Source organism: Hyperolius riggenbachi, chromosome 1, assembly GCF_040937935.1.
Source record: "Hyperolius riggenbachi isolate aHypRig1 chromosome 1, aHypRig1.pri, whole genome shotgun sequence".
In the NCBI taxonomy this organism is placed as follows: Eukaryota; Metazoa; Chordata; class Amphibia; order Anura; family Hyperoliidae; genus Hyperolius; species Hyperolius riggenbachi.
The window spans coordinates 495,192,687-495,220,287 of record NC_090646.1 but is presented as its reverse complement, the minus strand read 5'-3'; the positions used below and the strand labels follow the sequence as shown (position 1 = coordinate 495,220,287).

The following is a 27,601-nucleotide window of genomic DNA, read 5'->3' as shown; positions in this document are numbered from 1 at the left end:
TAAAGTGATAAAAGCACCTGGTTTATTTGCACATAAATACTATACCATAGTATGATTGTTACAATGCTTGTAAGAGAGTAGATATATTCATTATCCCTTGAACACAGCCTTTTCCATAGCATCTGGCTTATCCGAGTACTCTAAATGTGATGGATAGTCGGTACAGTCATAGTAACCGCTTGTTCTGACATAATTCAAGAAGTCTTGAGAAGAAGTGAAGGAAGTATTGTCCGCTAATAATACTGTTCCCTTCTTCAGTAGGCAGCATTCCTGTAAAAGATCAATGAGAAGTCTGTTAGTGTGTGCCTGAGACTTATTGCACAACATGTACTTAGCGCATTCCTATAATACTGGCCACACACTGACCCATTAGCCGGCAAATGTTTATTTCATCAACCAAATCTAGCAATCATGCATGTAGCTTACTGTACCTCGGGAGGGGGAAGCCTCTGGGTCCTAATGAGGCTTCCCCCGTCCTCTTCAGTCTCTGGGATCCAGCGCTGGCAGCCCCCGAACAGCGTGTGGCAATATTTACCAATCCTCGCTCCTGCGCAGGGGCAATACAAGCTTCCCCTCAGGCTCCGACAGAAATAGAAGAGCCTGATCTGGTCCGCTCGCAGGCGCAAGAGTGGACTCGATCAAGCTTGGCTATTACCGATATTTGTGTGAACTTTACAGCCACGTCTTGCTAGTGGCAGTATATTTTCAGCCAAAAATAAGTGTTTTGGCTTGTTTAGTGTTCTGGAGAGCAGGGCCAAATCCTACTGCCTTATTTGCATAGATTAAAGCACTATTTTTAAATAATCTTCCAATTTAAAAAAATAAAACTGTAAAAGAAAATTAGACATGCTGCAAAACTGGGATCCACTAGCAGGTCTTTTCAAAGAGTTTGTGATTTGAAAAGCTCTTGGGAATGTAATGGTATGTGTGTGATCTCACTTGAGGGAGGTGATCTTTTAAAAACTCAACCATAACATTACATTAGCAAGAGGTTTATAAATCACAAGGGCTTAGAACAGCACTGCTGGTGGGTCCCAGGCATCATACAGCCTTATGGAGCCTTACACACTGTCCTGTTGCCCAACAGGTAGCAGCCATTGCCCCCGGTATAGGTAGCCTGGAGCGGGTAGCAGCTAGGAGGGGGTAGCAGCTGGCAAAGCGGTGGGGAGGGGGGACCCCCCCCCCCCCCAGCTATTTTCCCAGCAATAAAAGTCAATAGCAAGCGGGCTGGGCAGCAATGACTCATCTTCTTTCTTCCGTTCCAGTGTTGCGTGTCACCGCACACACCACAACCTGCAATGCCACCCACTAGTCAGTGGGCGGCATTGCAGGAAGTGATGCGAGCGGTGAAACGCAATGCTGGGACGGAAGAAGGAAGGTGAGCCATTGCCTGGCCCGCTTGCTATTGACTTTTATTGCTTTGAAAATACACACTTACACACTGTCCTGTTGCCCTTTGTTTCAAAACTGAGCTGCTTAGTACAAGTGCTGATGCTGAAGATGTTTGAGGAGAGGTCCTGTCTGCCATATCCTGAAAAAAACTTGTATAAACGGCCCAGGGCTCACAGATCTGTATTTTAGTGAATAAGAGCAGCAGGACGGTGTATGAGTTGCAATATAATGGATTTTATACACCATTTACATTTTTAGAGCCACTTCACTCATGAACCATAATATTGAGTGATATTTGCTTACCTGAAGCAACTTAGTATCGGCCAGATATCTATCCCCAAAATGATCAATGAATACAAAGTCAAAGTGTTCTGCACCGTAGTCTGTTTTCAGCTTGGGTATTATGTCTTCTGTGGAACCCTGGAGAATCTTCACCTGGGGAGGGAAAAAAAAGTACACCACATGGCTCAGAAAGCCGCTATTGGTAACACTAACAAAAATAGCCTCAGAGTTTCCAGAAATACTGGTCAGCATTTTGACTGGTTTGTTATCATTAAATCTTCAGGTGTGAGTCCTACTAATGCTTTGCCTTCCTAGTTATTGCTGGTTGGTTCAAATGCCCCACTGTTCAAAGCATGCGCTGCAACTGCAAGGCAAATTTGTGAGGCTGCCAAACAGGTAGCAGCCATTGCCCCCGCTATAGGTAGCCTGGAGGGGGTAGCAGCTAGGAGGGGGGAGCAGCTGGCAAAGCGGTGGGGAGGGGGGATTCTCCTCCCCCCCCCCCCAGCTGTTTTCCCAGCATTAAAAGTCAATAGCAAGCGGGCTGGGCAGCAATGACTCACCTTCTTTCTTCCGTTCCAGTGTTGCGTGTCACCGCACACGCAACAACCTGCAATGCCACGCACTAGTCAGTGGGCGGCATTGCAGAAAGTGATGCAAGCGGTGAAACGCAATGCTGGGACGGAAGAAGGAAGGTGAGTCATTGCTGCCTTGCCCGCTTTCTATTGACTTTTAATGCTTGGAAAATAAGAGGAGGGGGAGCGTGGTCGGGGGAGCCCCAGGTGAGGCGGCTACCTGCCTCATGGGCGGCCCGGGCCTGGCTGCAATTGTTTGCATCCCCCTGTAAAAAGCGTTCTATATAATGCTTACCTCACAGACAGGAAACTACAGATCATCATGTCTAAGGCTTAGTTCACAAGGCAAGGCATCAGCCTATGAGAGACAATCGCTCTCTGAGCCTCCTCAGGGGACAACTGAGTGACACGGCTGTCCCCAGTACAGCACTGCAGTAGATCACAGCGCCAGTGGCGTACCTAGAGTATTTGACACCCGGGGCTAATTATTTGAAGAAACACCCCCCCCCCCCCCTTCCCCCACATACACACATGCTTCCTCTCAAAACACAGGCACAGGACTTGACGCCTTTCGGCGTTAGGCAGTCCTGGAGCTGTCACCATCCCGACGCCGATCAGTGTTTGGCAGTCGGGGAAGGAGTTAAACACTAGTTCCAGCATTAGGCTAGTTGAGCGAGTATCTATTCTTTTACATCTATTTGTTATTGTTACATAAACCTTATTAAAGTCCATGTTTTTTTTTTCCTTTACCTTATCCTGGACTCCAGCAAACTCAGTCATTTTCTTGGCCACATCAGCATGCGCTGGATTCATCTCTATGGTGAGCAGCTGAACTCCAGGCTTCAGTAGCCGGGCTATACGGATAGCAGAATAGCCGCAGTAAGTGCCCAGCTCCAGAGCTGTGGATGGGTTGGTCTCTCGTAACACATTATCCAGGATCAGTCCTACAATGGAGAATAATGCAGTAAAAACATGAAGGCTAAATTCCCAGCAGACAGGTAAACGTTCTGCTTTTTCTTGCACGATGCACATGTTCTCAATTTCAACGTACTGTGCTGCAATCCCAAAAATCATGAATGAATGCAGAAAATCACTTGCAGAGAATATAATTGCAGAGCAAAAGTGGAGGGACAAGTGTGCTCCCTGCCAAAATAAGGATAAAAAGGACACAGACAACAGTAACCACTGAAAGGAGATTTTAACTCCTTTTCACACTATCCACAATAAATGCAAATTCCTTCCTTAATAGATACTTTCCCCCCCCCCCCCCTTCCACACACACACACCCTGAAGGGGAAAAAAAACAATGAAACTGCAATGTGTATTGTTTTTTTCTTTTACCACATAATATAATGCAACATGACCACTTAACCACAATCCCCCTTTTCTTTCCCAAACAATTTTTTTAAAACAATTAAAGTTTTTTTTATTGTAACTCAGAGGAAGTCACACATTACAGCAACATACAGTGTAAGTCAAAAGAATGACCTTTTCCCCCCAAAAAAAGAACAGTAGCATATATACAACACAAAACAACAAGGACATCCAGAGCGCAGCTGGCCTATAGTACATGGCTTGAGTGAGCCACAAAGCTAAGGCCAGGACCAGAAAAAATAGAAACACCATAAAAAAATACTATATGATGTCTCAAGTAGGTAATAAAAGAGTAATGGCACAGAGGAAGTAAAATGGCGAAACACCCGCAAGAATCAAAGTTTTAAGGCTTGGTTCACACTGGCATTAATAACTATCCATTTAGCGGAACTAAATAGACCGGATCCTAATATTCTAAATAGAGTGTTGTGGTGCCATTGATTTCAGTGCAATTGCGTGTCAATCCGTACCGCTCATGCTGCTTGGTGAAGCACTGCAGAGTCTGTATCACCTCTGCATCGTCCAAACCACTTCTGTCGCATCGCGTCATACTGCGGGTACTGTGGCCAGTCTCATAGAGACTAATGGCCACTGTGATGTGGGGACGGTGGGGGAGAGTACTGCAAAGTGACGTGACGATAGTGTGCAAGGAGCCTTAAACAATTCCTGAATCACAACCAGAAACAAGTATGTAGATGTCAGATATCCGTCAGAAACCTCTAATCTGCATGGTATGGTACAATTTTTATTGTTTAAAAGGAAATAAATATGGCAGCCTCTATTTTCTTCTTACTTCAGGTTCCCTTTAAACCCCACCTGTCAAATGCCACCTTATCCTGCACCCCTGTCACACAATGCACAAACTGAATCTATGGGCCTGATTCACAAAGCGGTGCTAACAGTTAGCACGCTGGTGATAAGCCCTTTATCACGCCTAAACTCAGTTTAGGCATGATAAGTTTAGGTGTGATAAGTTTAGGCATGATAAGTTTAGGTGTGATAAGTTTAGGCATGATAAGTTTAAGCACCAACTGGGTTAGCACTGCAGTGCACAGCTGACCAAAAGTTTTGCGCTAGCAAAGTCTGGTGCACTTCCCATAGAGTTTAATGGCGCTGCTTTGCATGCGGGACTTTGCGCGCGATATAAACTAATCTAAACTTATCATGCCTAAACTTATCATGCCTAAACTTATCACGCCTAAACTGGCTTTTCACCAGCATGGTGCAATGGTTATCACGCCTAAAGTCTCTAACTAGGTTAGCACCGCTTTGTGAATCGAGCCCTATGTGCTGTTCATAGTCCTGCCAGTGAGGTGCGATCTCACAGAGAGTGTGGCATCCCATGCACTGCATTACCGCATAACACACACAACAGTGACAATTAAGCATATTATCATTGCCTATATGCTTCGCTGTATGCAACGCATGCATAACGTGGGGTGTGACCTTTGCGTTACATTGCCTGGAAGCAGGAAAAATGGGTGCATATGGCTAATGGACAAAAAGGGTGCCGTCATAGGCTGCAATGCAAAATATCGGCTATTGGGCACCCGACAGGAAATTTTGGCGCCCAGGAAAAAGTGGTTGCAGGGATCGTGTTAACAAAAGTTTTCGCTTACAGAATAAAGTTTATTACAAATCTCATTTACAAATTAGTTTTGACTTTTTTTTTTACTTATTTTTTTCATTTTTAAATTTTGCTTTCAGGACTAACAAGTACATATTCGTTTACACTTATTGTATAATTTTAAAATTCGTTTTCATACGTATAATGCCTTGCCTTGTTAAATATCGTTTTCAACCTTATTCTATTAGTAATACATTGATTTTGGTATGAACTTTGTTTTTTAGACTTATAATGCGTCGAATATAGTTTTCAGATTTATTATCTTACTAATATATCGCTTTTCATATTACCGTTATTTTAAGATTTTTAATGCATACGTGATTGTAAGGCTATTTATTCTAATATATATATATATATATATATATATATATATATATATATATATATATATATATATATATATACCCTTTTTCTATTTATAATATTAACGTGTACGTGATTGTAATATATTATATTACAAATATATAAATTATTCTATTCATGTTATTTATAGTGAAGCATTTTAAGGATTAAATATATTAGGGCTGGAACCCACAGGAGCGCTTTTGGCAGCGTTTTGGCAGCGCTGCGATACGCTAGCACTTTGCCAAAACGCTGGGCTAATGTTAATGGATGGGGCAATTTCCACAGGAGCGTTTGCGTTTCCTAGAAACGCAAACGCAGGACGTACAGCATTTTGGGAGCGTTAGCGCTTCAATGTAAAGTATTGAAATGCGGAAACGCTAGCGGAAACGCTCAGCAAAACCTAAACTGAGCGGTTTTGCTAGCGTTTTGCGGTTCAGCACACTGTAACAAAATGAAAAATACTTCACAGGACCAATCAGGATAAAAACGCAAAACGCAACGCAACCGCTGAGCAAAAAAATACAATGTTGCAAAATGCGCCCGAAAACGCACATGAATCCGCTTGCAAACTGCTCAGACAAAACGCTAGCGGTTGTGTTTCGCGTTTGCTGGTTTCAGTGGGTTCCAGGCCTTATTGTTTATTTGTGTGTAAGGGTGTTTGTGAAGTGGGGATGGTTAGGGTTAGGCACCACCAGGAGGATGGTTAGGGTTAGGCACCACCAGGGGGGTGGTCAGGGTTAGGCACTACTAGGGGGTTGTTAGAGTTAGGCACCACCAGGGGGGTCTAGGGGTTAGGGATAGGTACGGGGGGGGGGGGGTTCTGTGTGAGAGTAGGGTTAGGTATAGTTACAGTACAATATTTGTAATATATACAATTTATTAAATTATGTATAGTTACACAAAGGAGGGGGGTCTAGGAGTTAGGGATAGGGAGAAATCTGTGTAAGCCTACAGTTAGGTATAATTGCAGTAAAATACCTGTAAAATCTACCATTGTATTACTATGCTTAATACAAGTGTAAATATCGTTTTTTGTTAGATGCTATTTGACGTTTCATTTCCAATTTTGTTTTTTGTTATAGATGGTATTTTGCTGTTTCATTTCCGTTTATTCAATCTATTTAGCACTAGATGTTAGTTTATAAGCTATAAACGGAAAATATTGTTTTACATTACAACTTATAATTTTGGCTTTATCCCGCTCCCTTTTTTCCACGCACCCTTTTTTGATGCACGCCCATTGCCTAGCATTCCTGTTTTTACATAGGAACGCAAGGCAGCTTACGCTGTGAACCTAACCTAATACTTTTAGCCATAGACCTTGTTTCAGCCCAGAAACCCACTAGGAGGGATTTCTAAGTGCTAGTGATTTGAAAAATCTCTTGCTAATGCAATGCTATGGGGATTTTTATACAATCACATCTCTCAAGTGGGATCGTACAACCATAGCATTACATTAGCAAGAGTTTTCAAATAACTCAGAAAATCGCTCCTAGTGGGTTTCTGGCCTCAGGTGTGTGATATAGAAACTACTGATGGCAGAATGATCAGCAGGATAGCCAGGCAACTAGTATTGTTTATAAACAGGGGCGCAGCTAAGGTTTTGGTGGCACCAAGCAGTCCATAACTTGAGGCCCCCATCCATGAAAGAAGCGGCTCGTGCCGCGGCAGAAAAATGGGTAGCCCCAGCACATTTAGAAAATGGGTGTGGTCAAATAATGTGGGAGGAGCCAAATACTAGCAGTTTCTAGGCTAAATTGCACCATGGGTGCGGGCATGAAATTAACCCTCTCCCACGTGGAGACAGTTATAGGTGCCCCAAGTATTGGTAGCATGTTATAGTTGCCCCCAGTATAAGCTAGATCGGTAGGTGCCCGCAATAAAGGTTAGGTAGGTAGGTGCCGTCAGTATAGGCTAGATAGGTAGGTGCCCCCAGTATAGGTTAGATAAGTAGATGCCCGCAGTATAGGCTAGATAGGAAAGTGCCCACAGTGTAAGTTAGATAGGTAGGTGCCTGCAGTATAGGCTAGATAGGTAGGTGCCCCCAATATAGGTTAGATAGGTAGGTACCCCTCAGTATAGGTTAGATAGGTAGATGCCCCCAGTATAGGTTAGATAGGTATGTGTCTCTAGCAATGGGGGGGGGGGGGGGTAGAGCGGGCAGTTTGGAGTGAAGTTTCAACTCACCTGCCTCGATCCTGCATGCAGCCTTTATCTTCTTCCTGTCCCAGCGTCTGTCGCATCGGTAAGAGCACGTAACCGCATGTCATCACAGGGGGCGCTGTTACCATAATGACAGATGACGCACGCCGGGACAGGATGAAGATATAGGCTGCATGCAGGATCGAGGCAGGTGAGTTGAAGCTTTGCTCTGCCCGCTCCCCCACTGCTGCGCACACCCTCCTGCACCTTTGTGTGAGGCTCCAAGCAGAGGCGTGGCTCGCCTGTATGCTGGCGGCATTATACACATATTTATAAACAAAATAAATAAAGCGGCCTTCATATAACTCTTACTTCAGGTTCCATTCAAGGGGGCAGAGTAGTGTGGTACTTGAAAGATTAATAGCAGTTTTATACATTGTAGCCTCTGCCTGGCTGGCTATAGTTCTTGTTGCTGGACTGGGTCTGACTACCCACACTGGTCCTGGTTACCTAAATTGTTGCTGACCTGGAAAGCTATCCAACACTCCTGGCTCTTGTTGTCTTGTGGTCCCTGTCTCAACTCAAAGGCCTCTGAATGGGAAGCCGCAAAATAAGCCATCCTCATCTTTAAAGAGGAACTTCAGTGAAAATTATGTAATAAAAAAAGTGCTTTATTTTTACAATAATTATGTATAAGTGATTTAGTCAGTATTTGCCCATTGTAAAATCTTTTAAATACCTGATTTACATTCTGACATTTATTACATGGTGACATTTTTACTGTTGGCAAGTGATGTAGCTGCTGCATGCTTTTTTGGCAGTTGGAAACAGCTGTAAACAGCTAATTCCCACAATGCAACAAGGTTCAAAGACCGGAAACTGCCAGGAGCACGTACTCAGAATTTCTTTGTGGGAGGGGTTTCACCACAATATCAGCCATACAGCGCCCCTTGATGGTCTGTTTGTGAAAAGGAATAGATTTCTCATGTAAGCTATCGATTGGGATAAAGTTCATTTCTTGGTCGGAGTTTCTCTTTAAGTTCTCTGAAGCACTACTGTAGATATGTGATGTACATACCGTAATAGCTATTGAGTTGGCATTGGGGAACAACTGCACTCACTGGGATAGGCACCAGGAAGTTGCATGAAAGTACGATGACCTGGCACCAGTACAAACCACATGCATAGTAAAATGCAGCCATTTCCTATCTAGAACTTACTATCCAGATAGTGTGTATCATACTCAGAGCCGGGACAGGTTCCTCCAGAACCCAAGGATGAGACACCAAAGTGAGCCCCTTCATCCCTCCCACCCCAGCCGTCACACACTGACTGCTATTAGACTAAAGGTGCGTACACACGCACTACGTCCGCCAACGACAGGTCCGTCAGACCCTCCCACTGGGCGGACTTTTAGGCGACAGTAGCGCATGTGTACGCACTGTCGGCAGGCTGATAAGGCTGTTTCTGAACGATCCGCCGGGCGGATCGCTCAGAAACAGCCTTATCAGTCCGCCGACAGTATGAGGACGGACCAGTCGTTGGTGGTCTGACGGACCAGTCGTTGGTGGACGTAGTGTGTGTACGCACCTTAAGAGGTGCTCAAGAGCCCCCAAAACCTTAATCTCTAGTTATCTGGCTTGCAGTTACTGCCATGCATCCCCTTTTCTTATTTCTCTCTGCTTTAAACACAAAATAGGGATGATAGCTGAGTGAGTTGTGCGCCCTCTCCTACACTGCGCTCTGAAGCTGAAGCCTCTCTTGCCTCTGCCTCGGCCTGGCTCTGATTATACTCATATCTATTGTGTGTATGTACCATTCACCTAGAAATACAAAGTATTTTTTAGATTGCATTGAGCATGTTCTGCAAGATGCCAGGCAGTTATTTATTAAAGAGGACCCAAACCAAACATTTTTTTTAATTCAAAATATTTAGTCACACCACTCTGAAACATACAAAGATAAAAAAAAACACTCCTTCAAGCCTATGAGCATTTCCGTGCATGTTTTTCACCCTTCTCTTTTCATAACTAGGGTTATACAGGTGGCAGCCATTACTTCTGATCTTAGTAGTTGGTTTTAGATCATGGGTGTGTTTGCCATCAGCTACCCTCCCTCACAGGGGCGTCATCTATGTGTAATCTCACACAAGCTGACATCACCTCCCCTGTGACATCATCAGTAGCAGCCTGTGTTTTGTTTTTGTTTTTTAATCTCCACCAGTCTGCCGGATTTTGTCCTAGCAATATGAAAGGAAGGGAGGGGTTCCTCAATAAATGTAAAATATTTTATATTTGTCGTCATGCAGCTGAAAAAGGCTGCTATTTATTACTATAAGCTAGAAAATAGATTTTATTTCTGAAATCTTGTATTTTTAATGTGGGTCCACTTTAAAAGTTGCTGACCAGACTGTATGCCAAGATGATTGGGTAATATGTAATGCTTGACGATGATCAGCTCTAAGGAAAACACGGGAAACCATGAGGACTGAAAATGACTTCAAGGAAATAGTTCATCACTGCTTGTTGTGCACACAATGGCAGATGATTCATTTGCAAAACTTTACTGTGCTGAAGACAGATGCTGTTTGGATGACAGAAAGCAGTCCATCAGCCTTCTATCCCCACCATCACCAGTGTGAGTTGTGGAGGAGAAGCTGGAGGAGGAAGCCAGTCATTCCTGAGTGCAGAGATCTGATTACCTGAGCCTGCAAACTTCCTCCATCTGCTGCTACAAGATTAACTACTTGAGGCCAATACAGCCGCTACAGTTCAGCAGGATCTTATGAACTGCTTGTTCTTCTCACTCAGAGAGGAATCACACTTATGTTTGCAGGAACCCCAAATGATTCTCCGCAAGTGTTTTTTTCGCACGATTGTGCGTTTTAACACTTTTTTTTTTTTTAGTAGCCAGTGATTTCAATGAGAAAACACATAAGTTTTCCAGAAAAGTAGTGCAGGTTGTATATTTTTTTTGAATGCTGTGCAGAATCGCAGATGCCTCCTGAAAACACATTGGTCCCATAAACTATCATTACATGCATTTTCTCAGTGGGGCAAAGCGCTTAAGATTTATACAAGTGTTATCCTTCCCTTAGGCCTCTTTTCCACAGACAGTTGATAAGCAGTGAAATGCCCCTGCAACTCTAACAACTGCTTGCTACTGCCTGGCAACTGATTGTTGCTGCCTGGTAACTGCTCACTGCTGCCTGGCAACTGCTGAGCACACAGTTCAACTGTCCGTGGAAAAGAGTCCTTAGTGTGTAATAAAGCATTTTAATCCCTTCAACATCCCCCTTGTGACTTTATGAAATGGTTAAATGAAAGAGTATTGAGAAATGGATTCTTTCTCCAGGCAGAGCAGGTGATGAGAAGTCAACATGGCTTTCATAAACGCACTGGGAGCTATTTTTATAGGATACTCTGCACTTTCTATTTGTCACTCTGTAGAATTGTAGTGCTACCACCACTGTAAGTGCTGAAGCCAGGGTCAGATTTATGATAAGGCACAGTAGGCGCATGCCTACAGACGGATTACGTGGGGGGGCTCCCGTCCCTTCTCAAATGTTCCATTCTTCCAGCAGAGCTGGAGGGTGATGTCACTCATCACCCGGCTCAAGTCCGGCAGCTGCAGGCATGTAGTTAGGGGTGGAGATCCAAGGCTTAATCAGTGCCTCCTGTGAAAGTGAGTAGCATGGTGGGCAGTGTGGTTATTGCAACCTCCTTCCTCTGTCCCTGCACCGCACCAGCTGCAGTGCAGATCAGCTGTGCACTCTGGCCACACACACTGCCATTTGCCACCTGCTCTTCTCATCTTAGTGGGGGGTGGGCTCAGGGCCGGCGCTACCATAGAGGCAAAGGGGGCAATTGCCCCAGGGCCCCAGAGCTTGTAGGGGCCCCCAGTGGCTACAAGAGGAAAATAAATTTCAAATCGACCTTATAGTTTTTGAGAAAATTGATTTATTTAATCAATTGAAGTTTCAAAGGGAAAAAAATACACATTTAAAAACCTGCCGAATTTAATGGTCAATAGCAAATCCACCTTAAATGCTAAAAACCCTAAATTTGCAGGATAGGTTAAGGAGATCATTGGGAATAAGAGAAAAAAAAAAAATTTCAAAAAGACCTTATCGTTTTTGAGAAAATCGATTTTAAAGTTTTGAAGGCAAAAAGTATACTTTTAAACACGGTAAATGTCACTTTTAGTAGCAAACCTAACGGTAGTGTTATTTTACATGCATCAAAAGAAAGAGCAATAAATTTCCTGACGGGGTTTCCTGGGGGTCCATACGCAGCCGCATCGCTTTGGCCAGGGATCACTATACAGCCGCAATATGGCTGCATGAAGATCCCTGGCATTTTTTCCTATTTTCCCAATTTTTTTTATGTTTAGAGTGTGGGAATTTTTTTAAAGAAAATTATGTGGTGTCCTCCCTCCTGAAACTTTTTAACCCTTTGTCCCCCATGCAGGCTGGGGTAGCCAGAATGTGGAGCTCCGACCGATTGGGGCTTCACATCCTGACTATACCAGCTGCAAAAAAGGTCCCTTAATGCCGATTTTTGTTCCGGGTATCTGTTGAGGGGGCCCCCCAGGTTTATTTTGCCCTGGGGCCCCATTGTTGCTTAAACGGACCCTGGGTGGGCTTAAGGCAATGTAGCCCCATCCCGATTGTGTATAGCCTATTTTATAAGGTAACTAGGGATATATAGGTATATGTATTTTATTATTAAAGAAGAGGGGGCCTTATCCAATATTTTGCTGGGTATGCCTGCTCTTTGAATTACACCGCTGCTAGATTCATGTACATTTAGCTCTTTACGTGGTATAAGAAAATAAGGGTTGGGGTTGGGGGTGTGGCCTGTGCTGAGGGGCGGGGCTTTTCTGTGCTTAACCCTTCCAGTGCTGGGCATTGATTCTATACAGCAGGTGTATTGATTACCTCAGCAACAGCAATTTCCCTCACACATTGCACTGTCTGAGAAACCTTCTTAACTTATCCTATTTAAAAGCAGTTTACGAAGGAAACTGCACTATTTAGTGATTTCTTAAGATGTCTGAGACAGTTTTTCACAAATGTATAAAAACCTACCAATATTTTATCTCAGATACTCTTGATAAATGTCAATCTCTGTGCCTACAAGCCCCTGAAGTGTAAATCCGACCTTGGCTGAAGCCATGTGCTAGAGTAGATCTGGAGAGGAAGGATGGAGGATTATAAATTCATAGAGGCGAAAGAGCTGGAGAGAATGGGCTCTATTCACAATAACATGTGCGGTAACTCTTTTTTGGGTGAAAATTTACCTCCAGTGATAATTACCAATTTTTTGAGTATTCACTAGAAATTTACAGAGTGTGATAAATGTTTGATAAAAATGTGATAAAGCAGGTGATAAAACAGTCAGTAATATGTACGGAAATAAAGCTTTTTTTGACCACTGTAGGGTAGCCCATATGCTTGCCACCCATTACACAGAGACGACCCAGGAAAGCCTGTCATATTTAAAGTGGGACCTTAACTCTTGCGCAGGACAGAAGGCAAACATATAGAAATGCATCCTGTATGTATATAATTTAGCCTGTCTAATTCCCCCTCATCTGTGAATAATCACAACTGTAATTTGAGCTCTCAGCTGTGCTAGCTGGCTGCCTCAGCCAGGACGTTAATCCTCTGTCTGCTTCCATGAAAGCAGGAAGTGCATACACTGGAGATTTTTTTGTTGGATTTGTATCAGCTGTAACAAAGAACTGTTTTTCTTTAAAGGTTATTATGCTGTTGCTTATCTTTTAGAGGAATTTCCTCCACGGCATCTATAAAATCATCTAAAAGTCTGTACAAGGTCTCAAAGTGTGCCTTGAGGTTAGACACACTTGTCTTCTCTGCCTTCTATGTAAAATTGACATAAATTTGAGCAACAAAGCTCAAAAGGCTCCATCCTAAAGGCCAAAAGCAGAGAAGTGAAAACGATCACCTACCATTTGTACCATTTGTAGAGACGTGTTGGCGCCCACGCTGCACGTCTCTGGCATACAGCACTTTATTTGACCTGAGGAAGCGACTTTCGGTCGCGAAACGCGTTGTCCAGTCCATAGTGCTATTAATAAACTCGATTTATATGATCCGTATATGTACGAGCCTTCACTACAGGTAAGACGCACTACGCTTATCTGTGTTCAATTGATATCTTTATATATATTATGAGACTTAAAGGGCGCCTCCCACAGTGTTAATTACTTTTTAATACCCCACTACGTGGGTTTTTACTTACTGTAAGTTTATTATAGTAGTATCTTTTTCCGGGAGCGGCGACCGACAAGGCCGAGTGGAGACGGTACTTCTCCACACGTTCTGATGGTGGTTGCCTAGATAGCAACCCAGAATTGTGAGTATATTTTTTCTACAATAGATCATTTTACGCAACGATAATACATGATATCGGGCTCCCGGTGTCCCTGTGTTTTTTTATCTCTACTAGTCCTACCTACCATTTGTAGGTGATAAAAAAAACACCAACTATTTAATTGAGAAACTCAAATTGGAGATACATTTTGAGGTAATTACCACACCTTTACCGCACTTTTACCACATTTTTACCGCAAGAGGTAAATTAGGGAGAAAAAAATGTGAATTTCAAAATGGAGATATCTTGGTCGGTATTTATCACTACCTAAATTACCTCATGCGGTAACTCATTGTGAATAGAGCCAAATGTCAGAGCTGAAGGTCAGGTGAAGGAACAGGTGATACAGAAGGCTGTGTGCAGAGGAGGTAAGACTGAGGAGAAGCAGCGGGAAGAGGCTGGAATGGGAACAAAAGAATGGATGGAGATCAGGTAATAGAAGATGAATGAGTTGGAGCATAGCACAGAATAGAGAAGATATGGATAGAGAAACAAGTTGTCAAGGGGGTGCACTATCATGTACACTATCATATAGTGACACTAGAATCAATTCTGTCAATGGAAGAAAGAATGACGAAGATGACCAAGAATTACCTTTCTCGTCTCCTACATTCATGGCCCATTCCTTCTCTCTGCAGTATTTGTCAATGGTGTCCAGTACACTCTGAGGGTCTCCACGTATTGCATTCTGCTGCACGTGCTCCAGGATCCTCTGCTCTCTGCTTCCAGCCATCAGTGATGCAAAGCTTCAATCCAGCTGTAATGCCTAGAGACCGAGCACATGGATAAGACGTAATGCACACATAGAGATCGCTGAGTACATCCGTATTCCTTAGGGCTAGTGCACACCAAGAGCCATATACACTATAATCACCTCTGATATCCTTTTAGCCAAACACCCTTAACAAGCATGCAGATCAGTTGTTTCTAACTGAACTATGACTGGATTAGTTGCATGCTTGTTTCAGATGTGTGATTCAGACACTACAGCAGCTGACAGACTGCCAGGTAATGGGTGTTGTTTTAAATGACATAAATATGGCAGCCTCCATATGCCTCTTACTTCAGGTGTCCTTTTAATCACTTTGCTGTCTACATACAGCATATTCACATCACTTCAATAATGTTTTCAGGATTTCAGTATATCATTGAAATGCTTCATTGTTCTATTCTTTTTGCATTCATAGCCTGTGACCTACAGGACCACTTGGAAAAGTAAACTGTAATATTTGACACATATTCATACAAGGTGTGCGCCTTGATGGAGAATCATACCCTATTGAATTTTAGTGGGGGAAAAAACTGAAGCTGCCAGTTGATTTTGGTATAAAGCATCCAAATCAGTTAGGGCTTGTTCACACCTAGGGCGTTATCGCTATTTTTAAAGTGCTGGTGATTTGCAAAATCACCCTGAAAGCGCTTGTGCAATGATTCCCTATGAGAGAGTTCACATCTGAGCGGTTTGTTTCCAATCCGCTCAGCAAAGCGCTGCGTGGACCATTTTTAGGGCGATTTTGCTACAATGGAAGGCATAGGAAAAGGGCAAAACGCTCACAAAATCACTTTGTAAGGTGATTGTGTTCGCGCTTTGATAAATAAATACATTGTATTTATTCATTTCCGGGTCAAAGAGTTCACTTCCTGACTTGCGTCAGGAAGTGAAAAAACAAATCGCTCTGCAAAAGTGCTTTGAAAAGCGTTTTACACAAAATCGAAGCGCGCAGGTAAGCGCCGGGAGGAGAAAAAAGTGTGCAAAAATAGAAAATTGCTGGCATCAGCAATTTCGATTTTAGATGTAAACAAAGCCTCAGAGGGATTCAGATGTGTAATAACATCAGCATTAGTGTACGGGGCAGTTACCTGGCAGCAAAGGAAAAAAAGAGTATTTAAACAGGGCTTACAAGGTTGAGAAACATACTGTGTAAGCTAGAGTGCAGTAATGTCTAAGGCTCTGTTCACATTGGACAAAAAAACAGCAATGGAATGGACCCTAACGGAGGTGAACGTATACCATGTTGACCACTTCCGGACCGTAGTAATTTATATCTATGCCCTGTTTGTGGCTGCTTATTCCTGCCAGGGCATAGATTTCAATTACCATGCTTGCACAGACCTACTGCTACCGCCAATTGCGATGCCGCAGGCTCCTCGCTCTGCTGTCGCTATGACGGCAGAGCTCTGTGAATCGGACAGGAGCTCATTTCATTGGCTCTTGACCCCATGAGCCAATCTCAGTACCTCACATTGATCACAGCGCCAGGCAACGCATGGCAATTTTATCAGTTTTAATGCCAGTGGAGCACCGCCACTTACTCTATTAGTGCCACGCGTATTACTGGCCTTTTTGTGCTCCAACCCCTTGTTCTTTACCTGGACTACCATACTTTAGTGCAAGAAATTAGATGTTTCAGCAGAACATCCTGCTCTAGTTTTACAAGTTTATGTTAAGTTTAGCTAGACACAGATCGTGTTACTCATTATGTCCTGTGGACAGCTACCTTTATGCAGCCTAGTTGTCTATTCTTCTGTATAGTCAGTACGGTACTGACAGTACCTCTGATCTAACTGCAACAATACAGTATATTGGTTCATTTTTTAATCTAAATACCTTGAGATCCATTGGATGCACAACTTGATAATACTTCATACTTACCTACTTTAAAATGTTTTTAATAAATTGCTGCACTGGCACATACAGTGATGCAGTCAGCACATTAATGTACAGTAACTCGGCCCTTATCGCTTGGTTGGCAGGTAGGCTGGAATGCCTAATTAGACTAACTAAAGATTTGGCAGGTAGGCTGGAATGCCTAATTAGACTAACTAAAGATCAGAGTGAGACTTTTTTTGCACAAAATATAATAAGCACAGTGTAACAAGGGGTGAGAATGATGATTCAGGCCTTGGTCTAAATTAAAAAATTTTAGGGCCCCTGGTGTGCAAGCTCTTTAAAAATAGCTGGATATTGGCCCTTTCCCCAGCCACCTCCAGAGCAGTCTTGCCACTAACGGTCTGATTAGTAAGACAATGCAAACAAAGAAATTGCCCTTAACATCTTTCCTGGGCTGCATCAGGCTATGTGACCACATTTTTTAAACAGGAAGTTTATGCATGGTACCCTCATTTAACCTAAAAAAAAAGTCCCTCTTGCTTACAAAACTGTCAGATAGTGTATTTAGACCTGTCTTGGAACTCCAAAGTGAACAAATGTACATGCTGAAAGCTTATAAAATTCCTGTAATTTTTATTAGACAAAAGCTCATTGTTCTGTAACAAATACAAAACTATAATAATTATACTCTCACACACCTATATACGTTGGCAGCAGATGCCAAGAATGCTTCATAAAATACCATTGCACTACCAGTAATAGAACAAGGTGAACAGCTTCATCAGTTTATTTATTCATGTAGTTCAACCACTTCACATCTAAAGCTTCCCTGCCCCCCCCCCCCCCCCCCCCCCTTCCTTTTGGACCAGAGCAGTCTAGACATTGTAGCCCTATGTAATGTCTGTTCACACAGAGCTGAGATGAGGTGGCTGCGGTGTGACTCTCCTCACCTTCACTTGCACGGAAGCCATGATGTTGGATTTGGTGTAACAGACTAGTAGGGGAGGTGTGTTTGACATGACACAGATAGATGTGATATGCGACCTCCAGAATGAATGACTGGAATAGAAAACAAGGTGTTGCTTTACAGCTGTGTAAAGTAACTTCTGTCTTAGCCATTTAAAGTCACACAGTTGCAGACAATATTATATCACCACAGTGTATGTATCACAAATCTGGGCAATCCAGTCTGCTGATGGTGGTAAAAACTGCAAGTGATCCTGCAGGGGCATAATTACAAATCATGGGCCTCCCAGCAAGACTTTGATGGGCCCCCCAAATATTTCACACCCTTTTCCTTGCCTACCCTTGATGACCCTCGCAGCCTGGGGGCCCATCTTGCAAGCGTGGACAGCATAATCTTCACCTCCATAACAGTATAGCCACAAAAACATCCGATCTGAAGGATGGACTCCTTTATCAAAGAGAGTGCAGCAGTAATTGGGGCCAGGGACGGTTCTCTCACAAAGCAAGGTGAAACATTTGCATCAGGCGCAGAGATTACAGGGGCAGCATTTTTGTATTACAGCATGCAGTCAGACTAGGACAACCTTTCTCAACCAGGGTTCCTTGAGTACTCTGAAATATGATAGAGCACATCAAAATAGGGGATACTGTAAAAGAAGCACTAAATTGGGGGACAAAATAATAATGAGCACATTAATAATAAGCACCAGAATAAGGAGACAGTATAACGAGGGACATGTGCTAGTGAAATAAACAGCCACACCTACTTTTAAAGTCTATGCCTCCTGCAAAATACATGCCGAGGTTCCTTGAGATCTAAAAATTATTTGCAGGGTTCCTCCAAGTTAAAAAGGCCAAGAAAGGCTGGATTAGGAGGAGAAGCGAGACTTACAGCCAGCCAGTGTGCTATTGTGTTGAGCTGCAGCATGTCAATGTGAGAACATTAAATGAAGCAGAGCAAATTGTCAGCTGCTGCGCCATTCCAAATCAGGGGGGGGGGGGGGGGGGGGTCTGTATTCTCACAAGTAGCAAAAAGTCTAGAACCGGCCCTGGTCCACAGTAGTTAAGCCCCTGTGATCCTGCACTGCTTGCAAATGAAAGCATTTGTCCCTTTTTTTTTTACTTTTTATAAACTCCTTAGGGAGGGTGTGGAAAGTGTAACTGCACTACTCTAGGCTTGCAGTGCAGGCTACAAAGAGTCGATATGATCTGTCCACAGCACAGAGAAAGTGGGCGGATTAGATTTTCACAGTTACAATTACTTTGCATTGAGAAGGATATGGAGGCTTTCTCTTTTGAACAGTGCATATCGCTTGGCTGTCCTGCTGATCCTGTGCCTCTTAACTGACCAAAAATAAGTGTGCATGTCAGTGCTCCAACAAAAGTGAAACCACACCAGCTGTATGCAGATTAAAGGCATCCAATTAATTTGGGTGTCTGTTGCAGCAGTATTGTCGATAGTGATGGTACCAATTTTCTACTATCGGCTTCCTTAACCTATACCTCACACTAATCTTCCCCTACCTATTCCTAAAAATAACCTCCCTACCTATGCCTAACTCTAACGTCTCCCCTATCTATGCCTAGCATTATCCAACCCTACCTAGGCCTAACACTATCCCCCTCCCCACCTATGCCTAGCATTACCTCTGTGCCATAGCCGATCTCCAGGGGCCCAATATTTTACTACATCTCACTCTCGCCACTGTCTCCGGTGGTATGCAGAGTTCGTGGCCAAACCCTGACACCCAAAAAAACACTGAGTGCTGCATACTCACCCGGCTGCTATCTCTGCTGTTATGCAAAATTAACCTACATGATAGCAGAACTGTGTGCATTACTTACTGACCCCCCACTGCTTCCATTGCCGCTAGCCACTGTTCAGCTGTATAATAGCTGCACCCGGTGCCCAAATGGCTCAGTCAATGCCGCCTTAGCCACAAAGTACATTGTGGTCTGTGGTGGTGCTCAATATATTGAACAGGACGTGTGCCATAATTACCTGCTTCATCAGCTGCATGCTTGTTTCGGGCACTTGATTCAGACACTGCTTAAGCCAAAATCATCTGCAAGATAGCCAGGCAACTGGTATTGTTAAGAATAAATAAATATTCTGGCCTCCACATCCCTCTTACTACAGTTTCATTTTAAAGGAAACCTGAGATGAAATAAGTCACAGGATTTATACTTACCTGGGACTTCGTCCCTCACGGTCTCCCCAAGAAATCTTTAACTTTTCTTAAACACATCATCAGGGATGTCTGTATGGCTGATATAATGGTGAAATCCTTTCCATAGGACATTTCCTGTCTGTGAACCTTGTTGCATTGTGGGAAATAACGGCTGTTTCCAACTGCCAAGCATACAGTATCTCCCTTGACGAATGTTCATTTAGAGAGCGTTCATTTAGAGAGTTGTATGCACAGACCTCACCTGGCAGGACTAAAGATGTAGCCACCGGTGATAAATTTCAGAATGTAAATTGGGATGAGGAAAGATTTTACAGGGGGCAAGCTCGGAGTAAATCATTTATAAATTAATATTTTAAACAAATAAGCTATTTTATTCATTACTTTATTTTCAGTATAGTTTCTGTTTAAAGCCATTGGGAATCAATTTTTTTTTTAAATGACATGTATGGGTTTTAAATTAAAAATACATTTACCTCTTCTTAATTTCGCCACTCTGCCGCCCCTGGGTCGGTAAATATATCCCAAAATCCGTGACTTATAAATCTAAGATGGCTGCCGACCTTTGCTTCATCTTCCGGGTCGGCAGCCTCTTCCTTTTCAATATCTCACAGTCTCAAGCGCCGATATAATAGCGCGAGACAATGAGAATTTTGGGTGCGCGGCCGTGAGCACGGGTGCGCGCGCCCACGTGTATCCAACAGCGCGCACGCAGTACGTTGTGTATACAGGGAGCCATGCAGGAAGACCTGCCCGCAGCGCTGCACGCTCTTGTAATGAGAGCAAGGGGAGGAGATGGTGGAGGACTGACAGAGCAGGGAAAAGAAGCTCTGCCTCCTCCCTCCTGCTACAATATTCGACCAAACTGGTCAAAAAATAAAAACGGAGATTTTCGGGGCCAGCCTACAGAAAGACCAACGAAATGGGGACAGAATGATAGAGGAGAAATAGGTAAGTTGACCTCTATAGCAAAATACAAAAAAATTAAACGGTTCACATTGACTTTCAGGACTGGCTTGTCCCTTGTCTCAGCTTCTCCCTGACTACCTCATGTGGATGATAATGGCAAAGGGGAGCCATTTGGATGGCTCATAAACTACTGTTCAGTCTAACCAAACTGCATCTGACCTTCACATGGTATCTAGCAGCCCAAATCGTTGTTCAACTCAGATTTTTTTTAAAAAAAAAAACCCACCCCAGAGCCTGAACTAGGGCTTTATAAGTTAATTACAAATTGTAACGATTGGTGTCAGCACACAGAGAGAATCTGATTATTGATGATCTGCAGAATCATCAACAATACAGATGTATACTTGATTATGGATGATCTGCAGAATCACCAATAATACAAGTATGGCTAACCTCTGGACACCTAATGAAGTATAAGTGTTAAGTGTAACTGTAGGCTATCTCCCGTGAAGCGGGAGATACGGGCAGCTCGGCCAGGAACCACCTGAGGAGCAGGTGGCCCTGGGCTGTGCAGGGACTATCTCCTTGAGAGAGGAGATAGAGATAATCTGGCAGCCAGTGATTCCTTGGTAAACTGGAAATCAGACTGTACTGCAGCCAGGGGACTCCAATGGGATAGAGGCCACTGGCTGTGCTGCAGGAAGGACTCTCTGATGAGCAAGAGGTCCTTGCAGCTAACTGACACTTGGTGGAATAGTGTCACAGGTAGTACAGACAGACTGAACACTCGAGGGATGAGTGACAGCGAGAAGGGTCGGGCAGGCCAGGTCGGCAACACCCGAGCAAATGGTCATAACAGATATAAATCACAATCCTAGTCTGGGGTGTGAGGACCTTGGTCTCGACGCCCAGGAACTAGTCTAAAGAATAACACAGTATCCTATGCTTGGGTGTGAGGTCCTTGGTCTCAACACCCTGGAACTGGTCTAGAGTATAACACAGTAATGACACAGTAATCCTAAGCTTGGGTGTGAGGTCCTTGGGCACAACACCCCGGAACTGGTCTAAAGTATAACACAGTAATGACACAGTAATCCTAAGCTTGGGTGTAAGGTCCTTGGTCACAACACCCTGGAACTGGTCTAAAGTATAACACAGTAATGACAATAGCGTAATCTGACTAAGTGTGAATTCCCAGGTCCACCTGGTTCTAACACACTGTAGGATCTGACTGAGGTCTGAGTGCTCACACATAAGTATTCGCAACAGCAGACAACCAGCAACTGACAAGCAAGATCTATATATACTTGCAGTGCTGTGCAGCTCCGCCCGAGCCACTCAGCCAATCCAGAGTCCAGCTTGGATCAGCTGATCGGCCTGATAAGCTGATTTCCCTTCTGCTGGTATAAATGTCCTGTCGCCTGGCGCGCGCACGCGTAGCTCTCCATCTGTGTGCACTAGAAGGTCCAGACAAACCAGACACATGTTGCTGTGCGGAAACTGCCGGTCTGAACGCGGAGACAGCCGCCCCGCCGCCAGACCGCGCGGCGGCATCTCCGCTATGCATTATACAAATCTTGGGCATGATCATAAGACTCTGCTATGGTATAAATCAGGGCCTAGGCAGTTCTATGGGAATCAGTAAATTTGGGTGCCTGGGGCCAATTTAGGTGCTATTTAGGTGCCCCATAGGCGCTAATGCAAAATATCGAGTGCCAAAAAAAGAAATTTGGGCGCACGATAAATAGCGGGCACCGGGCCCGTCCAACCGAAATTTTTTGTTTTGAGAATTATTATTTTGAAAAATATTGTTTTGAAATTCATTTTGACCATTATAATTTTGTAAATTATTGTTTTAACTATTTTTCTTTTTTTTATCATTTTGAAATTCGTTTTGAGAATTATAATTTTGTAAATTATCATTTTGAAATTAATTATCTTAGAAATGTATCGCTTTTTGTATTAACGTTATTTATAGCTGAGAAAGGGGTTTTTGGGTTAGGGACCACCAAGGGGGTCTTTCTTAGGGCTAGGCACCACCAGGGGGGATCTTTGGATTAGGCATCGGCAGAGGGAAGGTTCTGTGTGAGAATAGGGTTAGGTTTATTTGTAGTAAAATATTAGTAATATTTACCAATGTTTTACCATGCTTATTACAACTATAAATATATTTTCATTTTAATTGTTATATTTTGAGATTTTGGCTTCAACTGGCGCCCTTGTTATTACCGTTATTTTAACATATTTATTATTCTATCTCAGATAAAGATGAAGAAATAATAAAAATATTGTTATAGACGATATCTTCAAATGTTGGCTATATCTGTAACGATCGGTGTAGCAACACTGACGTCTGATTATGTGTGATCTGCAGAATCACCAATAATACAGACGCTATACCTGATTATGTGGTGATCTGCAGTATCACCAATAATACACGTATAGCTGGCAAGATACAAGGTATGTGTAGTGCTTGGTGCAACAATAGACTGGGCCTTACCAGAGGAGCTGGTAGGCACTATAAGAACTCCGCAACAATAAGGTTAGCAAGACCTCACCAGATGAGCTGGTGGGTACTTATAGAACACAGTAACAATAAGTTTAGCAAGACCTCACCAGAGGAGCTGGTGGGTCCTTATAGAACATGGTAACTGATTAGTTTAGCCAGGGGTCGAGTGGGGCGTGGATGCGGGGAGGGGGGACGGTGTCCACTTACTACTTCCCTAGGGTGGACGCCCCCCCCCCCCCCTGGCATTTGTGGAGGGGAGCAGCGGAGTGGAAGGAGAGCTGTGAGCAGCGGTGGGGGAGGGCGGACATCTCCCCCCCCCCTCCCTCACCTTGGGGCTCTCCTTCCCTCGCTCTCCCCTCCAGAAGTAAAGTGCGGGTAGCCGGCAGCGGGCGGGACTTACCTCTCCTCGTTCCGGCGCCGGATCTGCGTGCCGCTGCTCTGGTCTGGTCCAGACCAGACTTGCTGCACGCAGATCCGGTGTTCCGACGAGGAGGAGAGGTAAGTCCCGCCCGCTGCCAGCTACCCGCACATTACTTCTGGAGGGGAGAGCGAGGGAAGGAGAGCCCCAAGGTGAGGGAGGGGGGGGGGGAGATGTCCACCCTACCCCACCACTGCTCACAGCTCTCCTTCCATTCCGATGCTCCCCTAATGCTGGGGGGACATGATTACATATTCTGGGGACATATACCCCCTGACTACATATACTGGGCACATATACCCCCTGGCTACATATACTGGGGACATATACCCCTGGCTACATATACTGGGCACATATACCCCCTGACTACATATACTGGGGACATATACCCCTGCCTACATAAACTGGGGACATATACCAACTGGCTACATATACTAGGGCACATATACCCCTAGCAACATATACTGGGGACACATACATCCCTGGCTACATATACTGGGGCACATATACCCCTGGCTACATATACTGGGGCACATATACCCCTGGCTACATGTACTGGGGACACATACATCCCTGGCTACATATACTGGGGCACATATACCCCTGGCTACATATACTGGGGCACATATACCCCTGGCTACATATACTGGGGCACATATACCCCTGGCTACATATACTGGGTACACATACATCCCTGGCTACATATACTGGGGCACATATACCCCTACCTACATATACTGGGGCACATATACCCCTGGCTGGCTGGCTACATATACTGGGGACACATACATCCCTGGCTACATATACTGGGGCACATATACCCCTGGCTACATATACTGGGGCACATATACCCCTGGCTACATATACTGGGGACACATACATCCCTGGCTACATATACTGGGGACACTTACCCCTGGCTACATATACTGGGCACATATACCCCTGGCTACATATACTGGGCACATATACCCCCTGCCTACATATACTGGGCACATATACACCTGCCTACATATACTGGGGCACATATACCCCTGGCTACATATACTGGGGCACATATACCCCTGGCTACATATACTGGGGACACATAAATCCCTGGCTATGTATACTGGGGACACATACCCCTGGCTACATATACTGGGCACATATACCCCTGGCTACATATACTGGGACGTATACCCCTGACTACATATACTGGCACATATACCCCTGGCTACATATACTGGGGACATATACCTCTGGCTACATATACTAGGCACATATACCTCTGGCTACATATACTGGGACTACTATACTCATGGCTACTTATACTGGGGACACCTACAGACCTGGCCACTATGCTGGTGGTACCTATTTCAGGGGAACTGCTGTCAGATTATCTGCATTTTTGTGGAACCGCTGTTATGTATTTTGGGGAACAGCTGCCAGATTATGTGTATGTTAGGGGAACGTCTGCTGCCAGATTACGCGTATTTTGGGGAACAGCTGCCAGATTATGTATGTTTGGGGGACCACTGCTGCCAGATTATATGTATGTTGGGTGTTACGTGTATTTTGGGTGATCCGCTGCCAGGTTTCGCGTATTTTGGGGAACTGCTTCCAAATTATGTGTATGTTGGGGAAACTGCTGCTGCCACATTGTCTATTTTGGGGGAATCACTGCCATATTATCTGTATTTTGAAGGAACTTCTACCAGATTATGTGTCTTTTTGGTGAAATGCTGTCAGATTGCATCTATTTTGAGGGGATACACTACGGCAGAGCTCAAACTTCCCTGGCAGACCTTTTACATCACTGCTAAGGTCATGTATATTTGGCCCCACCCGTGACCACGCCCACATTATGCTTGACCACGCCCATTTTTGTCACGCCGCGCTTCGCACGGCGCAGTATTTTTCGAGGCGAGTCCACTCACTTCTTTTCCCAGGACTAGACCCCTGAGTTTAGCTGAGCCTCACCAGCGGAGCTGGTGGGCACTAATAGAATACAGTAACTGATTAGTTTAGCTGAGCCTCACCAGAGAAGCTGATGGACATTAATAGAATACAGTAACTGATAGTTTAGCTGAGCCTCACCAGAGGAGCTGGTGGGCACTATTGAGAATGCCTCACCAGTGGCGAAGGCCCACTGGTAAATCAGAGCGTCAGACAGGCTAGGTTCGGCAACTAAGAGGCAGATACAGTACAGAGTCAGAAGGCAAAAGAGTAGTAGGTAATCGGGCACAAATTCGGCAACTAGATCAGATGGGCAGAAGTACAAAGACGAGTAGCAATAGCAGAGTCAGAGGTTAGCCAGAATCATACACAGAATATCAATAACATAAAGTAAACAATCTCCTAGTCTTGTGTGAAATCCCTGGTTTCCTCCCAGGTCAAAGCACACCAGATACTAGTCTAAGGTCTGAGTGCTAGCACATAAGTAATCGCAACCGCAGACAAGTTGCGAGTGAGCAGCGATGGCTTAAGAAGCAGAGGACACCTCCCACCACGCCCACTCCAATCAGCCAATCCTGAGCGGCGAACGTCCGCTCTGACGTCAGCCGACCAGCAGGTCAGCTGACGCGCCTCCTCCCAGCATAAAGATCCCGCCTACGCGTGCGGCCGCGCGATACAGAAACCTTATGTGCAAATGACAATTCCGTCCTCGGCGTACTAGACGCCGAGGGAATGGAAAAAGACTCTGAATAAGGAACCGAAGCGGCTGCGGAGACACCTTGCGTGCCCGCAGCCGCATATGTTACAATATCCCTTTTTTCCTGGCGCCCTTATTTGATGTATGGGCTGTGTGGGTGGTAACCACCTGATTTCAGTACAAGTCCCATGGTGCTAATCTGTTCAGTGCGAGGTCTGGGACAAGCTTTAAAAACATCTAACGGTATTAACAACAAAACTTAATTAGTGAGCGAAGCCACCAGAGATGTCCTTCATTGGGCTCCCACAGGACTTTTTCTCGGCCACCCAGGGAGGAAACTACTGTTTGTTGTTCTGTGGAAATCTCTGAGTGTAATGTGCACTAAGTATAACAAACACAAAATACTTACTGCAAAATAATGCATAAATCTCTGGGAACCTTGATACGAGTAAAAACCTAATTTATAATTGTAGCTCAATGATATTATTATTGTATTAATTCACTCAAGTATAAAACTAGCAAGTGTGTGCCTGTTGGGCGTGACACCTTTTCAAGAAAGTAGCATTTTGCAAGCGTGCATGACTGTGCACATTTCCTAGAGACACATGAGGCGGGTTTCTGGTACAGGTGTGTTTGCTGAACAGCCAGAAAAGTCAGTGATATCAAAGCTTAGCTACAGTTACATTATACTGCCCTCATTTACTCCACCTCTTCATCTCGTGGTCATTGTTCTAAATTATATTTCAGTGCATTAATGCATTTCTATATGAGAATTGGAGAAAGGCTGCCTTTAATTAAAAGTCTGTTATTACTTTTACGCTGTTATGTCTCTTGACTTGCTGCTGTTTGTCCTGTCTGAGCTGTTACAGGGCTGCATGATCAAGATGTGTTTCAAATAAAACAGTTATAAAATGATTTATAAAAAGATATACTTACTGTGCAGATGTCTGCAGACTCCGCAGATCTCAGTCAGGAAGTGAAGCTAATACTGTTTCAAATCACGTGTTGTTTCTGTTTCTTTTTCTTTCTTTTTTTTTATTATTTTGTTTGTATTGGCCAATCCTTTGCAAGGGCTGGTTAAGCAATCCGGCTCATTGTTGGTTTAATGTATTTCTGGCAGAGACAACAGGCGTGTGTGCTCTCCGGACCTCTCTGACTTGGCAGAGCAGCATTTAGAAGCAAATAGATGTAGAGCACAATATGTTACAGCCATTCTGTTTTATATTAAATATCAACAG

The 27,601-nt window shown here is 44.0% G+C and overlaps 1 protein-coding gene across 1 annotated transcript; it reads right to left on the bottom strand.

The window, feature by feature from the left end:
• On the bottom strand, window positions 1-27,384 carry LOC137555565 (catechol O-methyltransferase-like). Its single transcript, XM_068271577.1, has 5 exons — window positions 27,300-27,384; window positions 14,727-14,898; window positions 2,997-3,190; window positions 1,696-1,827; window positions 1-270 (listed from the first exon to the last, which is right to left on the bottom strand). Exons 2-5 carry the CDS (start codon window positions 14,863-14,865, stop codon window positions 91-93), a joined length of 645 nt encoding a protein of 214 aa, XP_068127678.1. The 5' UTR covers window positions 14,866-14,898; window positions 27,300-27,384; the 3' UTR covers window positions 1-90.
• Window positions 27,385-27,601: the final 217 nt, after the last annotated feature.

What these genes read in the sequence shown, in the direction of transcription:
- LOC137555565 (XM_068271577.1), bottom strand. Translation starts at nt 14,865, where the DNA reads ATGGCTGGAAGCAGAGAGCAGAGGATCCTGGAGCACGTGCAGCAGAAT. An exon ending in GAATGTAGGAGACGAGAAAG is followed by an intron (nt 3,191 to 14,726) that starts GTAATTCTTGGT and finishes TCTCCATTGTAG; the next exon opens with GACTGATCCTGGATAATGTG. An exon ending in CCGATACTAAGTTGCTTCAG is followed by an intron (nt 271 to 1,695) that starts GTAAGCAAATAT and finishes GATCTTTTACAG; the next exon opens with GAATGCTGCCTACTGAAGAA.